This window comes from Drosophila kikkawai, unplaced genomic scaffold, assembly GCF_030179895.1.
Source record: "Drosophila kikkawai strain 14028-0561.14 unplaced genomic scaffold, DkikHiC1v2 scaffold_131, whole genome shotgun sequence".
Classification (NCBI taxonomy): Eukaryota; Metazoa; Arthropoda; class Insecta; order Diptera; family Drosophilidae; genus Drosophila; species Drosophila kikkawai.
In genome coordinates this window covers 311,042-336,185 of record NW_027222462.1, presented here as the reverse complement: position 1 = coordinate 336,185, position 25,144 = coordinate 311,042, and the positions used below count along the sequence as shown (strand labels likewise).

The following is a 25,144-nucleotide window of genomic DNA, read 5'->3' as shown; positions in this document are numbered from 1 at the left end:
TTTGGCTCAATTTTCTTTTCAGTTTTTTGTAATTGCCAGAAGAAGGTTATAGCATAAGAAAATTTTGGAAAGTCCTTTCGGAAAGGTCGCTAGCGGCTCAACAGATGGACACACTGTTGTATGTAAAATTCTGAAACACCTTACAAAGATCATAGCTGCGTTGAAATTGTGTATCAATGAACTCGGTAAAAAAATATTTAAACAAAAAAATCGAGCTAACGAAGCATTACCAAAGTGAGCTTAAACAATTGGAAGTAATGCCTGCTGTTAGACGATCAAATCTTGGGCGGCGTTCACGCAATGCAATAAGTAATCAGAATTTCCGTAATAGTCGGACGCAAGAGGAACGTACAGAAATAAATGCATCGATACGTGCCCAAATGGCACAGCTTCGCGCTGCACAAAGACCACCTCAAGCCCGACAAAATAATAGAGGAAGACGAGCCGCAAATGAAAACTTGAATCGCGCTGCATTCGCATACAATCCTGAAACATCCTACAAGGATCTTACGTGCGTTGTTATTGGTTCATTATCTGTTGTATGTCAGCATTGTAATGCATTGAAGTTTCGGTTGGAAACCCCCGGCTTATGCTGTGCAGGTGGCAAAATTAAATTGCCCGTTTTGGCTCATCCACCAGAGCCTTTGTACTCGCTACTATATGGAAACTCAGCCCAATCAAACAGGTTCCTGAAGCTTGCACAAAAATATAACGGATGCTTTCAAATGACGTCTTTTGGAGCCGAGGTTGTTCAACAATCAGGCTACAATCCAAGTTATAAGGTAATGGCGTCTCTTTATTATCACATTTTTTCAAAATTGCATCCCAACATTCAGATTCAAGGGCAAATTCACCACCGAGCGGGCGCTTTGTTACCACCACAAAACAAAGATCATAAATTCCTTCAGATCTATTTCATTGGTGATTCGGAAGTTGAACTAAATCACCGCTGTGCAATTTTTACTGCAACTAAACGTGAAATTATTCAACAAAAGAGGAACTCATCACAAAGGTGTTTCCCGACATAGCACAAAATTATACAAATCTCGATTGGATTAGTGAACGGGCAATACTAGCCGCGAAGAATAAGGACGTAGATAGTTTGAATTTCCTTATTCAAAGTGAAATCGCTGGAGAACTGCATTCATACAGATCCGTTGACAGCGTGACCGACGAGGATGAAGCGACCAACTATCCGACAGAATTTTTGAACTCACTGGATGTGCCAGGAACTCCGCCGCATAATTTGCAACTAAAGGTGGGATCGATTATTATAATGCTGCGGAATCTAAATCATCCAAGATTATGCAACGGTACTCGGTTGTCCGTTAAGAAACTAATGAACAACTTGATTCAAGCGACTATCATAAAGGGAAAATTTAAAGGAGAGGAAGTTCTTACCCCACGAATTCCGATTATTCCAACAGATCTTCCATTCCAATTCAAGAGGATTCAGTTCCCAGTTCGATTGGCATTTGCGATGAAAATCAATAAATCGCAAGGCCAATCGTTGGAAGTCTGCGGGATAAATCTGGAATATCCATGTTTTTCACATGGCCAGCTATACGTAGCCTGTTTCCGTGTGGGAAAGCCGTCATCATTATTCATTTTTGCACCGGATAACAAAACAAAAAATATTGTTTATCAGATCGCTCTCCACTAATTTCAAGTCAAAAAAATTTGTCAATCCAACGAAAGGTTTGTTTAAAAGTCATCACTTCTTTTTGATTATCAACTAATTTTGAATTCAAATTTTAGGAGAAGATAGGAATAAGGTAAGGTAATAATGTACGTCAAATTAGAAACGGAACGTCTCAATTTAATTTGTTTTAATCAGTCGAAGTTGGGGCGAGATAAAGTTCGCCGGGAAGAATAAGGACGTAGATAGTTTGAATTTTCTTATTTAAAGTCAAATCGCTGGAGAACTGCATTTATACAGATCCGATGACAGCGTGACCGACGAGGATGAAGCGACCAACTATCCGACAGAATTTTTGAACTCACTGGATGTGCCAGGAACTCCGCCGCATAATTTGCAACTAAAGGTGGGATCGATTATTATAATGCTGCGGAATCTAAATCATCCGAGATTATGCAACGGTACTCGGTTGTCCGTTAAGAAACTAATGAACAACGTGATTCAAGCGACTATCATCAAGGGAAAATTTAAAGGAGAAGAAGTTCTTATCCCACGAATTCCGATTATTCCAACAGATCTTCCATTCCAATTCAAGAGGATTCAGTTCCCAGTTCGATTGGCATTTGCGATGACAATCAATAAATCGCAAGGCCAATCGTTGGAAGTCTGCGGGATAAATCTGGAATATCCATGTTTTTCACATGGCCAGCTATACGTAGCCTGTTTGCGTGTGGGAAAGCCGTCATCATTATTCATTTTTGCAACGGATAACAAAACAAAAAATATTGTTTATCAGATCGCTCTCCACTAATTTCAAGTCAAAAAAATTTGTCAATCCAACGAAAGGTTTGTTTAAAAGTCATCACTTCTTTTTGATTATCAACTAATTTTGAATTCAAATTTTAGGAGAAGATAGGAATAAGGTAAGGTAATAATGAAAGAGCTCCAAAATAAATAAGAAGTCTTCATGTGTTGAGTTTTTGTAAGAAACTGATTTTATTCCATTCAAACCCTAGCTTATATAGCTAACATGAGAGTGTACATTGTAGATCTTAGTTCTAGACCCACGCATCGGACAGTTCCCGATCGTGAGAAATATTCTAAGCGATAAGGGTGCACATGTCAACCCGATCGTAAATATCCTAAACAAACCCAGACCGCTCACAGGAGGTCATATTTCGGGTTACTTGTTACATAGGCTCAAGTGGCGGTTTCTTATAGCTATGCACACAAGTGTTAGACCGTGCACTGCGGCAGAGATTTATTTAATGCTTAACAGATGCGTTCTTATTTATAACCGTGTTCATGTTTGAACATTCTGCCAAGGTCCAGCAAGGTTCGGGGTACATTTAAATTAGTTGCAATCAAACATAAGTGGACTGTATTTATTTATATTATTAATTTTGCAACTAATATTTTACAACGCCTCTGTATCATGGCTTAATAAACAATTACAATTTCATTTTAATTTTAAATTCATGTTCCTGTGTGAACATTCTGCTAAGGGCCAGCAAGCTGTAGAATTTTAGGTTATCAACAAAAAATACAATACAATTCAAAATTATTTTTTACGAATTACAAATTTTACCTTTATAGATTTTGTGTACTGACATCGAAAGCATCAGCTTGTAATTGCCTGCTTACGAAATTATAATTATTTTTTATTTTTTAACTGAGTACCCTTACTACTCCCAGATACCTCAAAAGTGAGGTCCTGCCGGCGGAATAGGCGGACTAAAATGCCACTCAATTCCATCTTTTAATGGCCTTTGCCAACTTTCTAGCTGCGCCTACAAAATTTGTTCCGTTTATCGAAATAGATCGTAGCGCATTTTCCTCTTCTTGCGACCAAACCTTCTGAGTGCTGCTGCAGTCAGTGTTGGATGCGTTGAGGTGCCGCCTGAATCCTCGCTGCTGCTGTCGTCGCTGCTGCTGTCGTCGCTGCTGCTGTCGTCGCTGCCGCCTTGTCGTCGCTGCGGCTGTAGTGGTTGTTGCAGACTTATTTGTAGTTGCTGCCGTGCGGTCGTCCCTCCTTCTCCTTATTCTCCGTCAAGGGCTGGGTAACTTCCACACAAAATTTGTTTATATTTTGTCGATTACTCGACAATAAAAAATTTTTCATTTTTATTCTCTTAAAAAACCAACCAATGGAGGTGGAACAATTTTTTGTTTTTTTTTTTAACAAAAAGGACTCTTTTTTATCCTTTTGCTTTTGGCAATTTCAAATACCACACAATAATTTTATTTATTATTTTCCAATTTAATGCACTTTTTTTTTTTTAGCACATTCACTACTGATGTTTTCTTTTATTTTTTTTTTTCAAAAAAAAGGCCTCAGTATGCCTCCAAACCATATATTTCAATGGTATCACTTCTGATGTTTTTTTTATATTTTTTTTCATAAAAAGGCCTCAGTACGCCTCCAACACCATATATTTCAATGGTATCACTTCTGATGTTTTTTTATATTTTTTTTCATAAAAAGGCCTCAGTACGCCTCCAACACCATATATTTCAATGGTATCACTTCTGATGTTTTTTTATATTTTTTTTCATAAAAAGGCCTCAGTACGCCTCCAACACCATATCTTTTAATGGTATTATAGCAACCTTTAGCTATGTCAAGCCTAAATGGTGCTTCAATTTAAACATAAAAGACTCTTTTGTGTCTTTTTGTTTTATAATATTATTCTCTGTTCCTTACCACGGGTGGGGGGAAACAAGAGATAATTATTTTTGCAGCCTTAATATTTTAAGGTGCTGATTTATAACTCTGAACCTCTTACCACAGGGGGGAAAGTTGCAGAGCGGTCGAAGGACCAAAATGAAAGACCGCCCGAATTAGAGGACGTCTTCATACGTTGAGTTTTTGTAAGAAACTGATTTTATTCCATTCAAACCCTAGCTTATATAGCTAACATGAGAATGTACATTGTAGATCTTAGTTCTAGACCCACGCATCGGACAGTTCCCGATCGTGAGAAATATTCTAAGCGATAAGGGTGCACATGTCAACCCGATCGTAAATATCCTAAACAAACCCAGACCGCTCACAGGAGGTCATATTTCGGGTTACTTGTTACATAGGCTCAAGTGGCGGTTTCTTATAGCTATGCACACAAGTGTTAGACCGTGCACTGCGGCAGAGATTTATTTAATGCTTAACAGATGCGTTCTTATTTATAACCGTGTTCATGTTTGAACATTCTGCCAAGGTCCAGCAAGGTTCGGGGTACATTTAAATTAGTTGCAATCAAACATAAGTGGACTGTATTTATTTATATTATTAATTTTGCAACTAATATTTTACAACGCCTCTGTATCATGGCTTAATAAACAATTACAATTTCATTTTAATTTTAAATTCATGTTCCTGTGTGAACATTCTGCTAAGGGCCAGCAAGCTGTAGAATTTTAGGTTATCAACAAAAAATACAATACAATTCAAAATTATTTTTTACGAATTACAAATTTTACCTTTATAGATTTTGTGTACTGACATCGAAAGCATCAGCTTGTAATTGCCTGCTTACGAAATTATAATTATTTTTTATTTTTTAACTGAGTACCCTTACTACTCCCAGATACCTCAAAAGTGAGGTCCTGCCGGCGGAATAGGCGGACTAAAATGCCACTCAATTCCATCTTTTAATGGCCTTTGCCAACTTTCTAGCTGCGCCTACAAAATTTGTTCCGTTTATCGGAATAGATCGTAGCGCATTTTCCTCTTCTTGCGACCAAACCTTCTGAGTGCTGCTGCAGTCAGTGTTGGATGCGTTGAGGTGCCGCCTGAATCCTCGCTGCTGCTGTCGTCGCTGCTGCTGTCGTCGCTGCCGCCTTGTCGTCGCTGCGGCTGTAGTGGTTGTTGCAGACTTATTTGTAGTTGCTGCCGTGCGGTCGTCCCTCCTTCTCCTTATTCTCCGTCAAGGGCTGGGTAACTTCCACACAAAATTTGTTTATATTTTGTCGATTACTCGACAATAAAAAATTTTTCATTTTTATTCTCTTAAAAAACCAACCAATGGAGGTGGAACAATTTTTTGTTTTTTTTTTTTTAACAAAAAGGACTCTTTTTTATCCTTTTGCTTTTGGCAATTTCAAATACCACACAATAATTTTATTTATTATTTTCCAATTTAATGCACTTTTTTTTTTTTAGCACATTCACTACTGATGTTTTCTTTTATTTTTTTTTTTTCAAAAAAAGGCCTCAGTATGCCTCCAAACCATATATTTCAATGGTATCACTTCTGATGTTTTTTTAATATTTTTTTTCATAAAAAGGCCTCAGTACGCCTCCAACACCATATATTTCAATGGTATCACTTCTGATGTTTTTTTATATTTTTTTTCATAAAAAGGCCTCAGTACGCATCCAACACCATATATTTCAATGGTATCACTTCTGATGTTTTTTTATATTTTTTTTCATAAAAAGGCCTCAGTACGCCTCCAACACCATATCTTTTAATGGTATTATAGCAACCTTTAGCTATGTCAAGCCTAAATGGTGCTTCAATTTAAACATAAAAGACTCTTTTGTGTCTTTTTGTTTTATAATATTATTCTCTGTTCCTTACCACGGGTGGGGGGAAACAAGAGATAATTATTTTTGCAGCCTTAATATTTTAAGGTGCTGATTTATAACTCTGAACCTCTTACCACAGGGGGGAAAGTTGCAGAGCGGTCGAAGGACCAAAATGAAAGACCGCCCGAATTAGAGGACGTCTTCATACGTTGAGTTTTTGTAAGAAACTGATTTTATTCCATTCAAACCCTAGCTTATATAGCTAACATGAGAATGTACATTGTAGATCTTAGTTCTAGACCCACGCATCGGACAGTTCCCGATCGTGAGAAATATTCTAAGCGATAAGGGTGCACATGTCAACCCGATCGTAAATATCCTAAACAAACCCAGACCGCTCACAGGAGGTCATATTTCGGGTTACTTGTTACATAGGCTCAAGTGGCGGTTTCTTATAGCTATGCACACAAGTGTTAGACCGTGCACTGCGGCAGAGATTTATTTAATGCTTAACAGATGCGTTCTTGTTTATAACCGTGTTCATGTTTGAACATTCTGCCAAGGTCCAGCAAGGTTCGGGGTACATTTAAATTAGTTGCAATCAAACATAAGTGGACTGTATTTATTTATATTATTAATTTTGCAACTAATATTTTACAACGCCTCTGTATCATGGCTTAATAAACAATTACAATTTCATTTTAATTTTAAATTCATGTTCCTGTGTGAACAAATAATGTACGTCAAATTAGAAACGGAACGTCTCAATTTAATTTGTTTTAATCAGTCGAAGTTGGGGCGAGATAAAGTTCGCCGGGAAGAATAAGGACGTAGATAGTTTGAATTTTCTTATTTAAAGTCAAATCGCTGGAGAACTGCATTCATACAGATCCGATGACAGCGTGACCGACGAGGATGAAGCGACCAACTATCCGACAGAATTTTTGAACTCACTGGATGTGCCAGGAACTCCGCCGCATAATTTGCAACTAAAGGTGGGATCGATTATTATAATGCTGCGGAATCTAAATCATTCGAGATTATGCAACGGTACTCGGTTGTCCGTTAAGAAACTAATGAACAACTTGATTCAAGCGACTATCATAAAGGGAAAATTTAAAGGAGAGGAAGTTCTTATCCCACGAATTCCGATTATTCCAACAGATCTTCCATTCCAATTCAAGAGGATTCAGTTCCCAGTTCGATTGGCATTTGCGATGACAATCAATAAATCGCAAGGCCAATCGTTGGAAGTCTGCGGGATAAATCTGGAATATCCATGTTTTTCACATGGCCAGCTATACGTAGCCTGTTTGCGTGTGGGAAAGCCGTCATCATTATTCATTTTTGCACCGGATAACAAAACAAAAAATATTGTTTATCAGATCGCTCTCCACTAATTTCAAGTCAAAAAAATTTGTCAATCCAACGAAAGGTTTGTTTAAAAGTCATCACTTCTTTTTGATTATCAACTAATTTTGAATTCAAATTTTAGGAGAAGATAGGAATAAGGTAAGGTAATAATGTACGTCCAAGTAGAAACGGAACGTCTCAATTTAATTTGTTTTAATCAGTCGAAGTTGGGGCGAGATAAAGTTCGCCGGGAAGAATAAGGACGTAGATAGTTTGAATTTCCTTATTCAAAGTCAAATCGCTGGAGAACTGCATTCATACAGATCCGTTGACAGCGTGACCGACGAGGATGAAGCGACCAACTATCCGACATAATTTTTGAACTCACTGGTTTGTTTAAAAGTCATCACTTCTTTTTGATTCTCAACTAATTTTGAATTCAAATTTTAGCCTAAAATTTTTAGGAGAAGATAGGAATAAGGTCAGCTCTATGAATTTTTATGCGTATTGATTGAAGATGTTTCAATAGTAGTGTTTCGACATGTACGTCAAAGTAGAAACGGAACGTCTCAATTTAATTTGTTTTAATCAGTCGAAGTTGGCGCGAGATAAAGTTCGCCGGGTCCGCTAGTTTAAATATAAATTCTAAAGTGGATACATGCATTATTAGTTGAGATGTGAACTTTTTGTTTACAAATTTAAAATTGAGTATGCAAATGTATTAGCCGTGTAAGAACTATTATAAATACAAATTCTGAAGTGGATACAGACATTATTAGCTGAGTATGCAAATGTATTAGACGTGTAAAAACTAATATAAATATCAGAGCTTGCAAAAAACTGTCGACCGTTTCTAGTTGTCTGCATATATCTTTCTCTCTCTCACTCTTTACGAAAAGACTCAGAGAGCACCCGTTCATGAGTTCTTGGAATCAGCTCGCGCGCGTTCAGAGCGAACTGGTTTTTTTCTATTCTGTTTTGTTTTGGTTGTCCCATGAACCGTGGTAAGTGAACAAAAGTCTTTTGCGTATGTATTGGAATACATTCACACGCATAGGCAAGCAAATCCTTAATCGTTTAGTTGCGATCGTGAATTGAGTGCGGGAAGTTGCGAACTAATTTTTGTAAAATGGGAAGAGATACAAATAAAAATGTTCACCAATTCTTTAAATTTAATTTGGACGAGAACAAATCAGTTTGTAATGTTTGCGGTATTAAATTGTCCGGTAATCATTCAACAAATTTAAGACGGCACCTAACAGCCAAGCATATGGACATTTTGAATGAGTGGAATAAATCTGGAAATACAAATTTAACACAATGCGAAGAAAAACGAAGAATATCGTATCAAACGAGTGAAAAAGCAATTGTTTCTTCTTTGATAAAAATTGTGACCACAGACGGAAAACCATTCAAATTTCTAGACAGTGAAGGGTTCAACGAAATAATGGATCCAATTTATAATGCACTTGGCATGAACCCTGTGACGTCTAGAAATATTATGAATTTTGTGTCAGTCAAAGAGCAGTCTGTCAAAGAAAATATAAGGGCACTTGCGAAGGGAAAGCTGGTGTCGCTGAAAATCGATGTTGCCACCAGAATGGATAAAGCCATTCTAGGAATCAACTTGCAAATGATCCACTCAACCCTGGCTAAAACCGAGATTATTGTGAAGACCTTGGGCATGATTGAGCTCGGGGAATCTCACACTGGAATATATATGAAGAATAAAATTCTAGAAGTCTTAGATGATTATGGCATATCACTTGATCAGATCTACAGGTAAAAATTGAATTACATAAAATGTTTAAAATATGTGATTTTTTTTTTTTAACAAAATTTCATATTCATCTATACAGCATTACGTCTGATAATGGGCGAAACATGATAAAGGCCGTCCAGGTATTAAATGATGCGACAGAGGAATCCCTTTTTGAAGAAAACATAGAAAGTGAGAATCTTCTGAATGAACTGGATTCTATTGAACTGGCTAATATACACTTAGTGAGATGTGCAGCACACACTCTGCAACTGTGCGTATATGATGTGAACAAAACAAAGGAGATCGCCGATAAAATAAGTGCCTGTCGCACATTATGCAAATCGCTGCGCACAGAAAGATATAGGTAAGTTATAAGTTATACAAATTTATTTTTATATATTTATATATATATGTCGGCGAGTTGGTTGCTAAGTGCAAAGTTGGAATGCTTGTTGCCATGGCAATATAATTATTCGGCATGCTTAGGTATTGGTAGCCCTGTCGCTGGCGCGCAGGCGCAATGACAGTTGAGCCGGTAATAGGACAAGGACAGAAGACATACATATATATATATAAATATATTATATACATATATACATAATAATTATAAAATCTATGCAGACGTGTCTTAATTGAGAATGAAAAAAACATACCATCGCTCGACGTTGCTACAAGATGGAATTCAACGTATTTAATGCTAAAGAAATTATTGGACTTAAAGGATTTCCTGGCAACGCAGTCTAATATTTGTGTAGAGGCCGATTGGGATTGGATCGAGACATACATTGACGCTTTTAGTGACACATACCAGGCAACCCTAAAGCTACAAGACAAAGATTTAGTTTATAGTGAGTTCTTCGTAGTATGGATGGAACTTAAATTGAAATGCGAGAATAGCTACAATTTATTTTAAAAAAAACTATTGGCCCAGATAAAAATAAGAGAGACAAAATTGTTAGAAAATGATGCATTGTTGGCAGCGATTTACATGGATCCTCGGGTAAATTGTATGTTGTCGAGCTTTCAGAAATCGTTAGCAAAGGCTAATTTGAAAAAAACTGCTTTTCGTTTATATGAGTTGAAAGAAGTAAGCTGTATGTCGTAGAATGTTTGAAATTTGTGCCCTGTTTTGTTTATGTTGTAGTTTTGAGAAACTAATTAAAATTGTCTTCGTCAAAAACTAATACTTGTACTAAACTAAAATCCAAAAAACATTTCATACTTATTATCGCTTTATTATTTAAGGCACAAACACGAAATGTTCCAGAGCTCGAGACTCCTGTGCATGAAGAGATGTCTGCTTCCCCTGTCTCGTCAGTTCTTTCAACCGCATCCTCATCTGAAGAGAAGTCGCTGTTATCGACATTTTTGGACGATTTTCGGACAGTTTCAGAAAGCAAACAAGATCCTGTTTCTACAAAACTTGCCAAAGTTTATGCTGACATCGAAAACTTCGAAGAAACATTTGGTCGCTTGCCATTAAATTCAAATATATTGGATTTTTTTAATGATTTGCAACTTAGGATTCCTCATATAAGTGCACTAGCGCAGGTTGTACTGGCTACACCTGCAACGCAGGTGTCCGTCGAACGGGCATTCTCAGCCTTACATTTTATTTTAAGTGAACGAAGAAGTTCCATTGGTGCGGAAAATTTAAACTCGTTACTTGTTGTTAAGCTTAACACATAATGTAAATAATAAAAATACAAAAAAAAAAAAAAAATTAAAAACAACATTGTCTACAACTTTTCTTTTCTTTTTAATTGTATTTTTTATATGGACACTTGTTCACAAAAATAAATAAATAACAAAAAAAAAAAAAAACAAAGGTGAAGACCGTTCGCGCTGAGCTGTTCGGTCACTTGGTCTTTTGCTGGCTCTCTGTGTGCGAACGTTTCTCGTCCCGCTCTTTACGCACGGCTGATTGAAAGGCCGAAGTAAAAAGAGCTCAACGAAAAGCGTTCAACAAAAAAACGAAATGAATGAAGACAGCAAAACTCCCTTGCTCTGAGCGAGAGCGAGAGAGTATGATCTTTTTCGGTTTTACTCGCAACGAGAGCACAGGAAAAACCCCGTCAACAGTTATTTGCAAGCTCTGATAAATATAAATTCTGAAGTGGAATCAGGCATTATTAGCTGAGTTGTGAACTTTTTGTTTACAAATTTACAATTGAGTATGCAAATGTATTAGCATTGTAAGAACTAATTTAAACATAAAATCTGCCGTGGATACATGCATTATTAGCTGAGATGTGAACATTTGTTTACAAATTTAGAATTGAGTATGCAAATGTATTAGCCGTGGAAAAACTATTATAAATACACATTCTAAAGTGGATACAGACATTATTAGCTGAGTTATGAACTTTTTGTTTACAATTTACAATTGAGTATGCAAATGTATAAGCCGTGTAAAAACTAATATAAGTACAAATTCTGCCGTGGATACATGCATTATTAGCTGAGTTGTGAACTTTTTGTTTACAAATTTACAATTGAGTATGCATATGTATTAGCATTGTAAGAACTAATTTAATTTTAAAATCTGCCGTGGATACATGCATTATTAGCTGAGATGTGAACTTTTTGTTTACAAATTTACAATTGAGTATGCAAATGTATTAGACGTGTAAAAACTAATATAAATATAAATTCTGAAGTGGAATCAGGCATTATTAGCTGAGTTATGAACTTTTTGTTTACAAATTTACAATTGAGTGTGCAAATGTATTAGCATTGTAAGAACTAATTTAAATATAAAATCTGCCGTGGATACATGCATTATTAGCTGAGTTGTGAACTTTTTGTTTACAAATTTACAATTGAGTATGCAAATGTATTAGCATTGTAAGAACTAATTTAAATATAAAATCTGCCGTGGATACATGAATTATTAGCTGAGATGTGAACTTTTTGTTTACAAATTTACAATTGAGTATGCAAATGTATTAGACGTGTAAAAACTAATATAAATATAAATTCTAAGGTGGATTCAGGCATTATTAGCTGAGTTATGAACTTTTTGTTTACAAATTTACAATTGAGTGTGCAAATGTATTAGCATTGTAAGAACTAATTTAAATATAAATTCTAAAGTGGATATATGCATTACTATCTGAGTTGTGAACTTTTTGTTTACAAATTTACAATTGAGTATGCAAATGTATTAGACGTGTAAAAACTAATATAAATATAAATTCTGAAGTGGATTCAGGCATTATTAGCTGAGTTGTGAACTTTTTGTTTACAAATTTACAATTGAGTATGCATATGTATTAGCATTGTAAGAACTAATTTAAATTTAAAATCTGCCGTGGATACATGCATTATTAGCTGAGATGTGAACTTTTTGTTTACAAATTTACAATTGAGTATGCAAATGTATTAGACGTGTAAAAACTAATATAAATATAAATTCTAAAGTGGATTCAGGCATTATTAGCTGAGTTATGAACTTTTTGTTTACAAATTTACAATTGAGTGTGCAAATGTATTAGCATTGTAAGAACCAATTTAAATATAAATTCTAAAGTGGATATATGCATTACTATCTGAGATGTGAACTTTTTGTTTAGAAATTTATAATTGAGTATGCAAATGTATTAGCCGTGTAAAAACTAATATAAATTCAAATTCTGAAGTGGATTCAGGCATTATTAGCTGAGTTGTGAACTTTTTGTTTACAAATTTACAATTGAGTATGCAAATGTATTAGCATTGTAAGAACTAATTTAAATATAAAATCTGCCGTGGATACATGCATTATTAGCTGAGTTGTGAACTTTTTGTTTACAAATTTACAATTGAGTATGCAAATTTATTAGCCGTGTAAAAACTAATATAAATACAAATTCTGAAGTGGATTCAGGCATTATTAGCTGAGTTGTGAACTTTTTGTTTACAAATTTACAATTGAGTGTGCAAATGTATTAGCATTGTAAGAACTAATTTAAATATAAATTCTAAGGTGTGATCTTTTTGTTTACAAATTTACAATTGAGTATGCAAATGTATTAGCATTGTAAGAACTAATTTAAATATAAATTCTAAAGTGGATACATGCATTATTAGTTGAGATGTGAACTTTTTGTTTACAAATTTAAAATATGCATTATTTTCTGAGCTGTGATCTTTTGGTTTACAAATTTACAATTGAGTATGCAAATGTATTAGCATTGTAAGAACTAATTTAAATATAAATTCTAAAGTGGATACATGCATTATTAGTTGAGATGTGAACTTTTTGTTTACAAATTTAAAACTGAGTATGCAAATTTATTAGCCGTGTAAAAACTAATATAAATACAAATTCTGAAGTGGATTCAGGCATTATTAGCTGAGTTGTGAACTTTTTGTTTTCAAATTTACAATTGAGTATGCAAATGTATTAGCCGTGTAAAAACTATTATAAATACAAATTCTGAAGTGGATACAGACATTATTAGCTAACTAAATATAAATAAACTAATATAAATATAAATTCTGAAGTGGAATCAGGCATTATTAGCTGAGTTGTGAACTTTTTGTTTACAAATTTACAATTGAGTATGCAAATGTATTAGGATTGTTAGAACTAATTTAAACATAAAATCTGCCGTGGATACATGCATTATTAGCTGAGATGTGAACTTTTTGTTTACAAATTTAGAATTGAGTATGCAAAGGTATTAGCCGTGTAAAAACTATTATAAATACACATTCTAAAGTGGATACAGACATTATTAGCTGAGTTATGAACTTTTTGTTTACAATTTACAATTGAGTATGCAAATGTATAAGCCGTGTAAAAACTAATATAAGTACAAATTCTGCCGTGGATACATGCATTATTAGCTGAGTTGTGAACTTTTTGTTTACAAATTTACAATTGAGTATGCAAATGTATTAGCATTGTAAGAACTAATTTAAATATAAAATCTGCCGTGGATACATGCATTACTATCTGAGTTGTGAACTTTTTGTTTACAAATTTACAATTGAGTATGCAAATGTATTAGACGTGTAAAAACTAATATAAATATAAATTCTGAAGTGGATTCAGGCATTATTAGCTGAGTTATGAACTTTTTGTTTACAAATTTACAATTGAGTGTGCAAATGTATTAGCATTGTAAGAACTAATTTAAATATAAATTCTTAAGTGGATATATGCATTACTATCTGAGTTGTGAACTTTTTGTTTACAAATTTACAATTGAGTATGCAAATGTATTAGACGTGTAAAAACTAATATAAATATAAATTCTGAAGTGGATTCAGGCATTATTAGCTGAGTTGTGAACTTTTTGTTTACAAATTTACAATTGAGTATGCAAATGTATTAGCATTGTAAGAACTAATTTAAATATAAATTCTAAGGTGGATATATGCATTATTTTCTGAGCTGTGATCTTTTTTTTTACAAATTTACAATTGAGTATGCAAATGTATTAGCATTGTAAGAACTAATTTAAATATAAATTCTAAAGTGGATACATGCATTATTAGTTGAGATGTGAACTTTTTGTTTACAAATTTAAAATTGAGTATGCAAATTTATTAGCCGTGTAAAAACTAATATAAATACAAATTCTGAAGTGGATTCAGGCATTATTAGCTGAGTTGTGAACTTTTTGTTTTCAAATTTACAATTGAGTATGCAAATGTATTGGCCGTGTAAAAACTATTATAAATACAAATTCTGAAGTGGATACAGACTTTATTAGCTGAGTATGCAAATGTATTAGACGTGTAAAAACTAATATAAATATAAATTCTGAAGTGGAATCAGGCATTATTAGCTGAGTTGTGAACTTTTTGTTTACAAATTTACAATTGAGTATGCAAATGTATTAGCATTGTAAGAACTAATTTAAACATCAAATCTGCCGTGGATACATGCATTATTAGCTGAGATGTGAACTTTTTGTTTACAAATTTAGAATTGAGTATGCAAATGTATTAGCCGTGTAAAAACTATTATAAATACACATTCTAAAGTGGATACAGGCATTATTAGCTGAGTTATGAACTTTTTGTTTACAATTTACAATTGAGTATGCAAATGTATAAGCCGTGTAAAAACTAATATAAGTACAAATTCTGCCGTTGTGAACTTTTTGTTTACAAATTTACAATTGAGTATGCAAATGTATTAGCATTGTAAGAACTAATTTAAATATAAAATCTGCCGTGGATACATGCATTACTATCTGAGTTGTGAACTTTTTGTTTACAAATTTACAATTGAGTATGCAAATGTATTAGCCTTGTAAAAACTAATATAAATACAAATTCTGAAGTGGATACAGGCATTATTAGCTGAGTTATGAACTTTTTGTTTACAATTTACAATTGAGTATGCAAATGTATAAGCCGTGTAAAAACTAATATAAGTACAAATTCTGCCGTGGATACATGCATTATTAGCTGAGTTGTGAACTTTTTGTTTACAAATTTACAATTGAGTATGCAAATGTATTAGCATTGTAAGAACTAATTTAAATATAAAATCTGCCGTGGATACATGCATTACCATCTGAGTTGTGAACTTTTTGTTTACAAATTTACAATTGAGTATGCAAATGTATTAGACGTGTAAAAACTAATATAAATATAAATTCTGAAGTGGATTCAGGCATTATTAGCTGAGTTATGAACTTTTTGTTTACAAATTTACAATTGAGTGTGCAAATGTATTAGCATTGTAAGAACTAATTTAAATATAAATTCTTAAGTGGATATATGCATTACTATCTGAGTTGTGAACTTTTTGTTTACAAATTTACAATTGAGTATGCAAATGTATTAGACGTGTAAAAACTAATATAAATATAAATTCTGAAGTGGATTCAGGCATTATTAGCTGAGTTGTGAACTTTTTGTTTACAAATTTACAATTGAGTATGCAAATGTATTAGCATTGTAAGAACTAATTTAAATATAAATTCTAAGGTGGATATATGCATTATTTTCTGAGCTGTGATCTTTTTTTTTACAAATTTACAATTGAGTATGCAAATGTATTAGCATTGTAAGAACTAATTTAAATATAAATTCTAAAGTGGATACATGCATTATTAGTTGAGATGTGAACTTTTTGTTTACAAATTTAAAATTGAGTATGCAAATTTATTAGCCGTGTAAAAACTAATATAAATACAAATTCTGAAGTGGATTCAGGCATTATTAGCTGAGTTGTGAACTTTTTGTTTTCAAATTTACAATTGAGTATGCAAATGTATTGGCCGTGTAAAAACTATTATAAATACAAATTCTGAAGTGGATACAGACTTTATTAGCTGAGTATGCAAATGTATTAGACGTGTAAAAACTAATATAAATATAAATTCTGAAGTGGAATCAGGCATTATTAGCTGAGTTGTGAACTTTTTGTTTACAAATTTACAATTGAGTATGCAAATGTATTAGCATTGTAAGAACTAATTTAAACATCAAATCTGCCGTGGATACATGCATTATTAGCTGAGATGTGAACTTTTTGTTTACAAATTTAGAATTGAGTATGCAAATGTATTAGCCGTGTAAAAACTATTATAAATACACATTCTAAAGTGGATACAGGCATTATTAGCTGAGTTATGAACTTTTTGTTTACAATTTACAATTGAGTATGCAAATGTATAAGCCGTGTAAAAACTAATATAAGTACAAATTCTGCCGTTGTGAACTTTTTGTTTACAAATTTACAATTGAGTATGCAAATGTATTAGCATTGTAAGAACTAATTTAAATATAAAATCTGCCGTGTATACATGCATTACTATCTGAGTTGTGAACTTTTTGTTTACAAATTTACAATTGAGTGTGCAAATGTATTAGACGTGTAAAAACTAATATAAATATAAATTCTGAAGTGGATTCAGGCATTATTAGCTGAGTTATGAACTTTTTGTTTACAAATTTACAATTGAGTGTGCAAATGTATTAGCATTGTAAGAACTAATTTAAATATAAATTCTAAAGTGGATATATGCATTACTATCTGAGTTGTGAACTTTTTGTTTACAAATTTACAATTGAGTATGCAAATGTATTAGACGTGTAAAAACTAATATAAATATAAATTCTGCCGTGGATACATGCATTATTAGCTGAGTTGTGAACTTTTTGTTTACAAATTTACAATTGAGTATGCAAATGTATTAGCATTGTAAGAACTAATTTAAATTTAAAATCTGCCGTGGATACATGCATTATTAGCTGAGATGTGAACTTTTTGTTTACAAATTTACAATTGAGTATGCAAATGTATTATTATTAAAAACTAATATAAATATAAATTCCGAAGTGGATTCAGGCATTATTAGCTGAGTTATGAACTTTTTGTTTACAAATTTACAATTGAGTGTGCAAATGTATTAGCATTGTAAGAACTAATTTAAATATAAATTCTAAAGTGGATATATGCATTACTATCTGAGATGTGAACTTTTTGTTTAGAAATTTATAATTGAGTATGCAAATGTATTAGCCGTGTAAAAACTAATATAAATTCAAATTCTGAAGTGGATTCAGGCATTTTTAGCTGAGTTGTGAACTTTTTGTTTACAAATTTACAGTTGAGTATGCAAATGTATTAGCATTGTAAGAACTAATTTAAATATAAAATCTGCCGTGGATACATGCATTATTAGCTGAGATGTGAACTTTTTGTATACAAATTTACAATTGAGTATGCAAATGTATTAGCCGTGTAAAAACTAATATAAATATAAATTCTGAAGTGGATTCAGGCATTATTAGCTGAGTTGTGAACTTTTTGTTTTCAAATTTACAATTGAGTATGCAAATGTATTAGCATTGTAAGAACTAATTTAAATATAAAATCTGCCGTGGATACATGCATTATTAGCTGAGTTGTGAACTTTTTGTTTACAAATTTACAATTGAGTATGCAAATGTATTAGCATTGTAAGAACTAATTTAAATATAAAATCTGCCGTGGATACATGCATTATTAGCTGAGATGTGAACTTTTTGTTTACAAATTTACAATTGAGTATGCAAATGTATTAGACGTGTAAAAACTATTATAAATACACATTCTAAAGTGGATTCAGGCATTATTAGCTGAGTTATGAACTTTTTGTTTTCAAATTTACAATTGAGTATGCAAATGTATTAGCCGTGTAAAAACTATTATAAATACAAATTCTGAAGTGGATACAGACATTATTAGCTGAGTATGCAAATGTATTAAACGTGCAAAAACTAATATAAATATAAATTCTAAAGTGGAATCAGGCATTATTAGCTGAGTTGTGAACTTTTTGTTTACAATTTTACAATTGAGTATGCAAATGTATTAGCATTGTAAGAACTAATTTAAACATAAAATCTGCCGTGGATACATGCATTATTAGCTGAGATGTGAACTTTTTGTTTACAAATTTAGAATAGAGTATGCAAATGTATTAGCCGTGTAAAAACTATTATAAATATACATTCTAAAGTGGATACAGACATTATTAGCTGAGTTATGAACTTTTTGTTTACAATTTACAATTGAGTATGCAAATGTATAAGCCGTGTAAAAACTAATATAAGTACAAATTCTGCCGTGGATACATGCATTATTAGCTGAGTTGTGAACTTTTTGTTTACAAATTTTTAATTGAGTATGCAAATGTATTAGCATTGTAAGAACTAATTTAAATTTAAAATCTGCCGTGGATACATGCATTATTAGCTGAGATGTGAACTTTTTGTTTACAAATTTACAATTGAGTATGCAAATGTATTAGACGTGTAAAAACTAATATAAATATAAATTCTGAAGTGGATTCAGGCATTATTAGCTGAGTTATGAACTTTTTGTTTACAAATTTACAATTGAGTGTGCAAATGTATTAGCATTGTAAGAACTAATTTAAATATAAATTCTAAAGTGGATATATGCATTACTATCTGAGTTGTGAACTTTTTGTTTTCAAATTTACAATTGATAATGCAAATGTATTAGACGTGTAAAAACTAATATAAATATAAATTCTGAAGTGGATTCAGGCATTATTAGCTGAGTTGTGAACTTTTTGTTTACAAATTTACAATTGAGTATGCAAATGTATTAGCATTGTAAGAACTAATTTAAATATAAAATCTGCCGTGGATACATGCATTATTAGCTGAGATGTGAACTTTTTGTTTACAAATTTAGAATTGAGTATGCAAATGTATTAGACGTGTAAAAACTAATATAAATATAAATTCTGAAGTAGATTCAGGCATTATTAGCTGAGTTATGAACTTTTTGTTTACAAATTTACAATTGAGTGTGCAAATGTATTAGCATTGTAAGAACTAATTTAAATATAAATTCTAAAGTGGATATATGCATTACTATCTGAGTTGTGAACTTTTTGTTTACAAATTTACAATTGAGTATGCAAATGTATTAGACGTGTAAAAACTAATATAAATTCAAATTCTGAAGTGGATTCAGGCATTATTAGCTGAGTTGTGAACTTTTTGTTTACAAATTTACAATTGAGTATGCAAATGTATTAGCATTGTAAGAACTTATTTAAATATAAAATCTGCCGTGGATACATGCATTATTAGCTGAGTTGTGAACTTTTTGTTTACAAATTTACAATTGAGTATGCAAATGTATTAGCATTGTAAGAACTAATTTAAATATATAATCTGCCGTGGATACATGCATTATTAGCTAATATGTGAACTTTTTGTTTACAAATTTACAATTGAGTATGCAAATGTATTAGACGTGTAAAAACTAATATAAATATAAATTCTGAAGTGGATTCAGGCATTATTAGCTGAGTTATGAACTTTTTGTTTACAAATTTACAATTGAGTATGCAAATGTATTAGCCGTGTAAAAACTATTATAAATACAAATTCTGAAGTGGATACAGACATTATTAGCTGAGTATGCAAATGTATTAGACGTGTAAAAACTAATATAAATATAAATTCTGAAGTGGAATCAGGCATTATTAGCTGAGTTGTGAACTTTTTGTTTACAAATTTATAATTGAGTATGCAAATGTATTAGCATTGTAAGAACTAATTTAAACATAAAATCTGCCGTGGATACATGCATTATTAGCTGAGATGTGAACTTTTTGTTTACAAATTTAGAATAGAGTATGCAAATGTATTAGCCGTGTAAAAACTATTATAAATACACATCCTAAAGTGGATACAGACATTATTAGCTGAGTTATGAACTTTTTGTTTACAGTTTACAATTGAGTATGCAAATGTATAAGCCGTGTAAAAACTAATATAAGTACAAATTCTGCCGTGGATACATGCATTATTAGCTGAGTTGTGAACTTTTTGTTTACAAATTTTTAATTGAGTATGCAAATGTATTAGCATTGTAAGAACTAATTTAAATTTAAAATCTGCCGTGGATACATGCATTATTAGCTGAGATGTGAACTTTTTGTTTACAAATTTAGAATTGAGTATGCAAATGTATTAGACGTGTAAAAACTAATATAAATATAAATTCTGAAGTGGATTCAGGCATTATTAGCTGAGTTATAAACTTTTTGTTTACAAATTTACAATTGAGTGTGCAAATGTATTAGCATTGTAAGAACTAATTTAAATATAAATTCTAAAGTGGATATATGCATTACTATCTGAGTTGTGAACTTTTTGTTTACAAATTTACAATTGAGTATGCAAATGTATTAGACGTGTAAAAACTAATATAAATATAAATTCTGAAGTGGATTCAGGCATTATTAGCTGAGTTGTGAACTTTTTGTTTACAAATTTACAATTGAGTATGCAAATGTATTAGCATTGTAAGAACTAATTTAAATATAAATTCTAAGGTGGATACATGCATTATTAGCTGAGATGTGAACTTTTTGTTTACAAATTTACAATTGAGTATGCAAATGTATTAGACGTGTAAAAACTAATATAAATATAAATTCTGAAGTGGATTCAGGCATTATTAGCTGAGTTATGAACTTTTTGTTTACAAATTTACAATTGAGTGTGCAAATGTATTAGCATTGTAAGAACTAATTTAAATATAAATTCTAAGGTGGATATATGCATTATTTTCTGAGCTGTGATCTTTTTGTTTACAAATTTACAATTGAGTATGCAAATGTATTAGCATTGTAAGAACTAATTTAAATATAAATTCTAAAGTGGATACATGCATTATTAGTTGAGATGTGAACTTTTTGTTTACAAATTTAAAATTGAGTATGCAAATTTATTAGCCGTGTAAAAACTAATATAAATACAAATTCTGAAGTGGATTCAGGCATTATTAGCTGAGTTGTGAACTTTTTGTTTTCAAATTTACAATTGAGTATGCAAATGTATTAGCCGTGTAAAAACTATTATAAATACAAATTCTGAAGTGGATACAGACATTATTAGCTGAGTATGCAAATGTATTAGACGTGTAAAAACTAATATAAATATAAATTCTGAAGTGGAATCAGGCATTATTAGCTGAGTTGTGAACTTTTTGTTTACAAATTTACAATTGAGTATGCAAATGTATTAGCATTGTAAGAACTAATTTAAACATAAAATCTGCCGTGGATACATGCATTATTAGCTGAGATGTGAACTTTTTGTTTACAAATTTACAATTGAGTATGCAAATGTATTAGCCGTGTAAAAACTAATATAAATACACATTCTAAAGTGGATACAGACATTATTAGCTGAGTTATGAACTTTTTGTTTACAATTTACAATTGAGTATGCAAATGTATAAGCCGTGTAAAAACTAATATAAGTACAAATTCTGCCGTGGATACATGCATTATTAGCTGAGTTGTGAACTTTTTGTTTACAAATTTACAATTGAGTATGCAAATGTATTAGCATTGTAAGAACTAATTTAAATATAAAATCTGCCGTGGATACATGCATTATTAGCTGAGTATGCAAATGTATTAGACGTGTAAAAACTAATATAAATATAAATTCTGAAGTGGATTCAGGCATTATTAGCTGAGTTGTGAACTTTTTGTTTACAAATTTACAATTGAGTATGCAAATGTATTAGCATTGTAACAACTAATTTAAATATAAAATCTGCCGTGGATACATGCATTATTAGCTGAGATGTGAACTTTTTGTTTACAAATTTACAATTGAGTATGCAAATGTATTAGCCGTGTAAAAACTAATATAAATACAAATTCTGAAGTGAATTCAGGCATTATAAGCTGAGTTGTGAACTTTTTGTTTTCAAATTTACAATTGAGTATGCAAATGTATTAGCCGTGTAAAAACTATTATAAATACACATTCTAAAGTGGATACAGACATTATTAGCTGAGTTATGAACTTTTTGTTTACAATTTACAATTGAGTATGCAAATGTATAAGCCGTGTCAAAACTAATATAAGTACAAATTCTGCCGTGGATACATGCATTATTAGCTGAGTTGTGAACTTTTTGTTTACAAATTTACAATAAAGTATGCAAATGTATTAGCCTTCTAAAAACTAATAAAAGTACAAATTCTGCCGTGGTTACATGCATTATAAGCGGAGTTGTGAACTTTTTGTTTACAAATTTACAATTGAGTATGCAAATGTATTAGCATTGTAAGAACTAATTTAAATATAAATTCTAAAGTGGATATATGCATTATTATCTGAGTTGTGAGCTTTTTGTTTACAAATTTACAATTTTAGACGTGTAAAAACTAATATAAATATAAATTCTGAAGTGGAATCAGGCATTATTAGCTGAGTTGTGAACTTTTTGTTTTCAAATTTACAAATGAGTATGCAAATGTATTAGCCGAGTAAAAACTATTATAAATACTAATTCTGAAGTGGATACAGACATTATTAGCTGAGTATGCAAATGTATTAGACGTGTAAAAACTAATCTATATATATAAAAATGGAGACAAAAAATGTTAGGGATCAAATCACAAGAGAACGGCTGGGCCGATTTGGCTCAATTTTCTTTTCAGTTTTTTGTAATTGCCAGAAGAAGGTTATAGCATAAGAAAATTTTGGAAAGTCCTTTCGGAAAGGTCGCTAGCGGCTCAACAGATGGACACACTGTTGTATGTAAAATTCTGAAACACCTTACAAAGATCATAGCTGCGTTGAAATTGTGTATCAATGAACTCGGTAAAAAAATATTTAAACAAAAAAATCGAGCTAACGAAGCATTACCAAAGTGAGCTTAAACAATTGGAAGTAATGCCTGCTGTTAGACGATCAAATCTTGGGCGGCGTTCTCGCAATGCAATAAATAATCAGAATTTCCTTAATAGTCGGACGCAAGAGGAACGTACAGAAATAAATGCATCGATACGTGCCCAAATGGCACAGCTTCGCGCTGCACAAAGACCACCTCAAGCCCGACAAAATAATAGAGGAAGACGAGTCGCAAATGAAAACTTGAATCGCGCTGCATTCGCATACAATCCTGAAACATCCTACAAGGATCTTACGTGCGTTGTTATTGGTTCATTATCTGTTGTATGTCAGCATTGTAATGCATTGAAGTTTCGGTTGGAAACCCCCGGCTTATGCTGTGCAGGTGGCAAAATTAAATTGCCCGTTTTGGCTCATCCACCAGAGCCTTTGTACTCGCTACTATATGGAAACTCAGCCCAATCATACAGTTTCCTGAAGCTTGCACAAAAATATAACGGATGCTTTCAAATGACGTCTTTTGGAGCCGAGGTTGTTCAACAATCAGGCTACAATCCAAGTTATAAGGTAATGGCGTCTCTTTATTATCACATTTTTTCAAAATTGCATCCCAACATTCAGATTCAAGGGCAAATTCACCACCGAGCGGGCGCTTTGTTACCACCACAAAACAAAGATCATAAATTCCTTCAGATCTATTTCATTGGTGATTCGGAAGTTGAACTAAATAACCGCTGTGCAATTTTTACTGCAACTAAACGTGAAATTATTCAACAAAAGAGGAACTCATCACAAAGGTGTTTCCCGACATAGCACAAAATTATACAAATCTCGATTGGATTAGTGAACGGGCAATACTAGCCGCGAAGAATAAGGACGTATGAAGCGACCAACTATCCGACAGAATTTTTGAACTCACTGGATGTGCCAGGAACTCCGCCGCATAATTTGCAACTAAAGGTGGGATCGATTATTATAATGCTGCGGAATCTAAATCATCCAAGATTATGCAACGGTACTCGGTTGTCCGTTAAGAAACTAATGAACAACTTGATTCAAGCGATTATCATAAAGGGAAAATTTAAAGGAGAGGAAGTTCTTATCCCACGAATTCCGATTATTCCAACAGGTCTTCCATTCCAATTCAAGAGGATTCAGTTCCCAGTTCGATTGGCATTTGCGATGACAATCAATAAATCGCAAGGCCAATCGTTGGAAGTCTGCGGGATAAATCTGGAATATCCATGTTTTTCACATGGCCAGCTATACGTAGCCTGTTTGCGTGTGGGAAAGCCGTCATCATTATTCATTTTTGCACCGGATAACAAAACAAAAAATATTGTTTATCAGATCGCTCTCCACTAATTTCAAGTCAAAAAAATTTGTCAATCCAACGAAAGGTTTGTTTAAAAGTCATCACTTCTTTTTGATTATCAACTAATTTTGAATTCAAATTTTAGGAGAAGATAGGAATAAGGTAAGGTAATAATGTACGTCAAAGTAGAAACGGAACGTCTCAATTAAATTTGTTTTAATCAGTCGAAGTTGGGGCGAGATAAAGTTCGCCGGGAAGAATAAGGACGTAGATAGTTTGAATTTTCTTATTTAAAGTCAAATCGCTGGAGAACTGCATTCATACAGATCCGATGACAGCGTGACCGACGAGGATGAAGCGACCAACTATCCGACAGAATTTTTGAACTCACTGGATGTGCCAGGAACT

The 25,144-nt window shown here is 32.5% G+C and overlaps 1 protein-coding gene across 1 annotated transcript; it reads left to right on the top strand.

Annotated features, from left to right (window-relative positions):
* Nucleotides 1-8,208: 8,208 nt before the first annotated feature.
* On the top strand, nucleotides 8,209-10,938 carry LOC138929321 (uncharacterized). The gene is made up of 5 exons (XM_070288765.1): nucleotides 8,209-8,249; nucleotides 8,769-9,302; nucleotides 9,380-9,646; nucleotides 9,904-10,282; nucleotides 10,528-10,938. The coding sequence occupies exons 2-4, from the start codon at nucleotides 8,791-8,793 to the stop codon at nucleotides 10,193-10,195; spliced, it is 1,071 nt and encodes a 356-aa protein (XP_070144866.1). The 5' UTR covers nucleotides 8,209-8,249; nucleotides 8,769-8,790; the 3' UTR covers nucleotides 10,196-10,282; nucleotides 10,528-10,938.
* The last annotated feature ends 14,206 nt before the right edge of the window (nucleotides 10,939-25,144 follow it).

Bases quoted from the DNA above. Each gene is read 5' to 3' on its own strand.
- LOC138929321 (XM_070288765.1), top strand. From the start codon at position 8,791: ATGGACATTTTGAATGAGTGGAATAAATCTGGAAATACAAATTTAACA. The intron at 9,303-9,379 runs GTAAAAATTGAA...TCATCTATACAG, and splicing joins TCACTTGATCAGATCTACAG to CATTACGTCTGATAATGGGC. The intron at 9,647-9,903 runs GTAAGTTATAAG...AAATCTATGCAG, and splicing joins CTGCGCACAGAAAGATATAG to ACGTGTCTTAATTGAGAATG.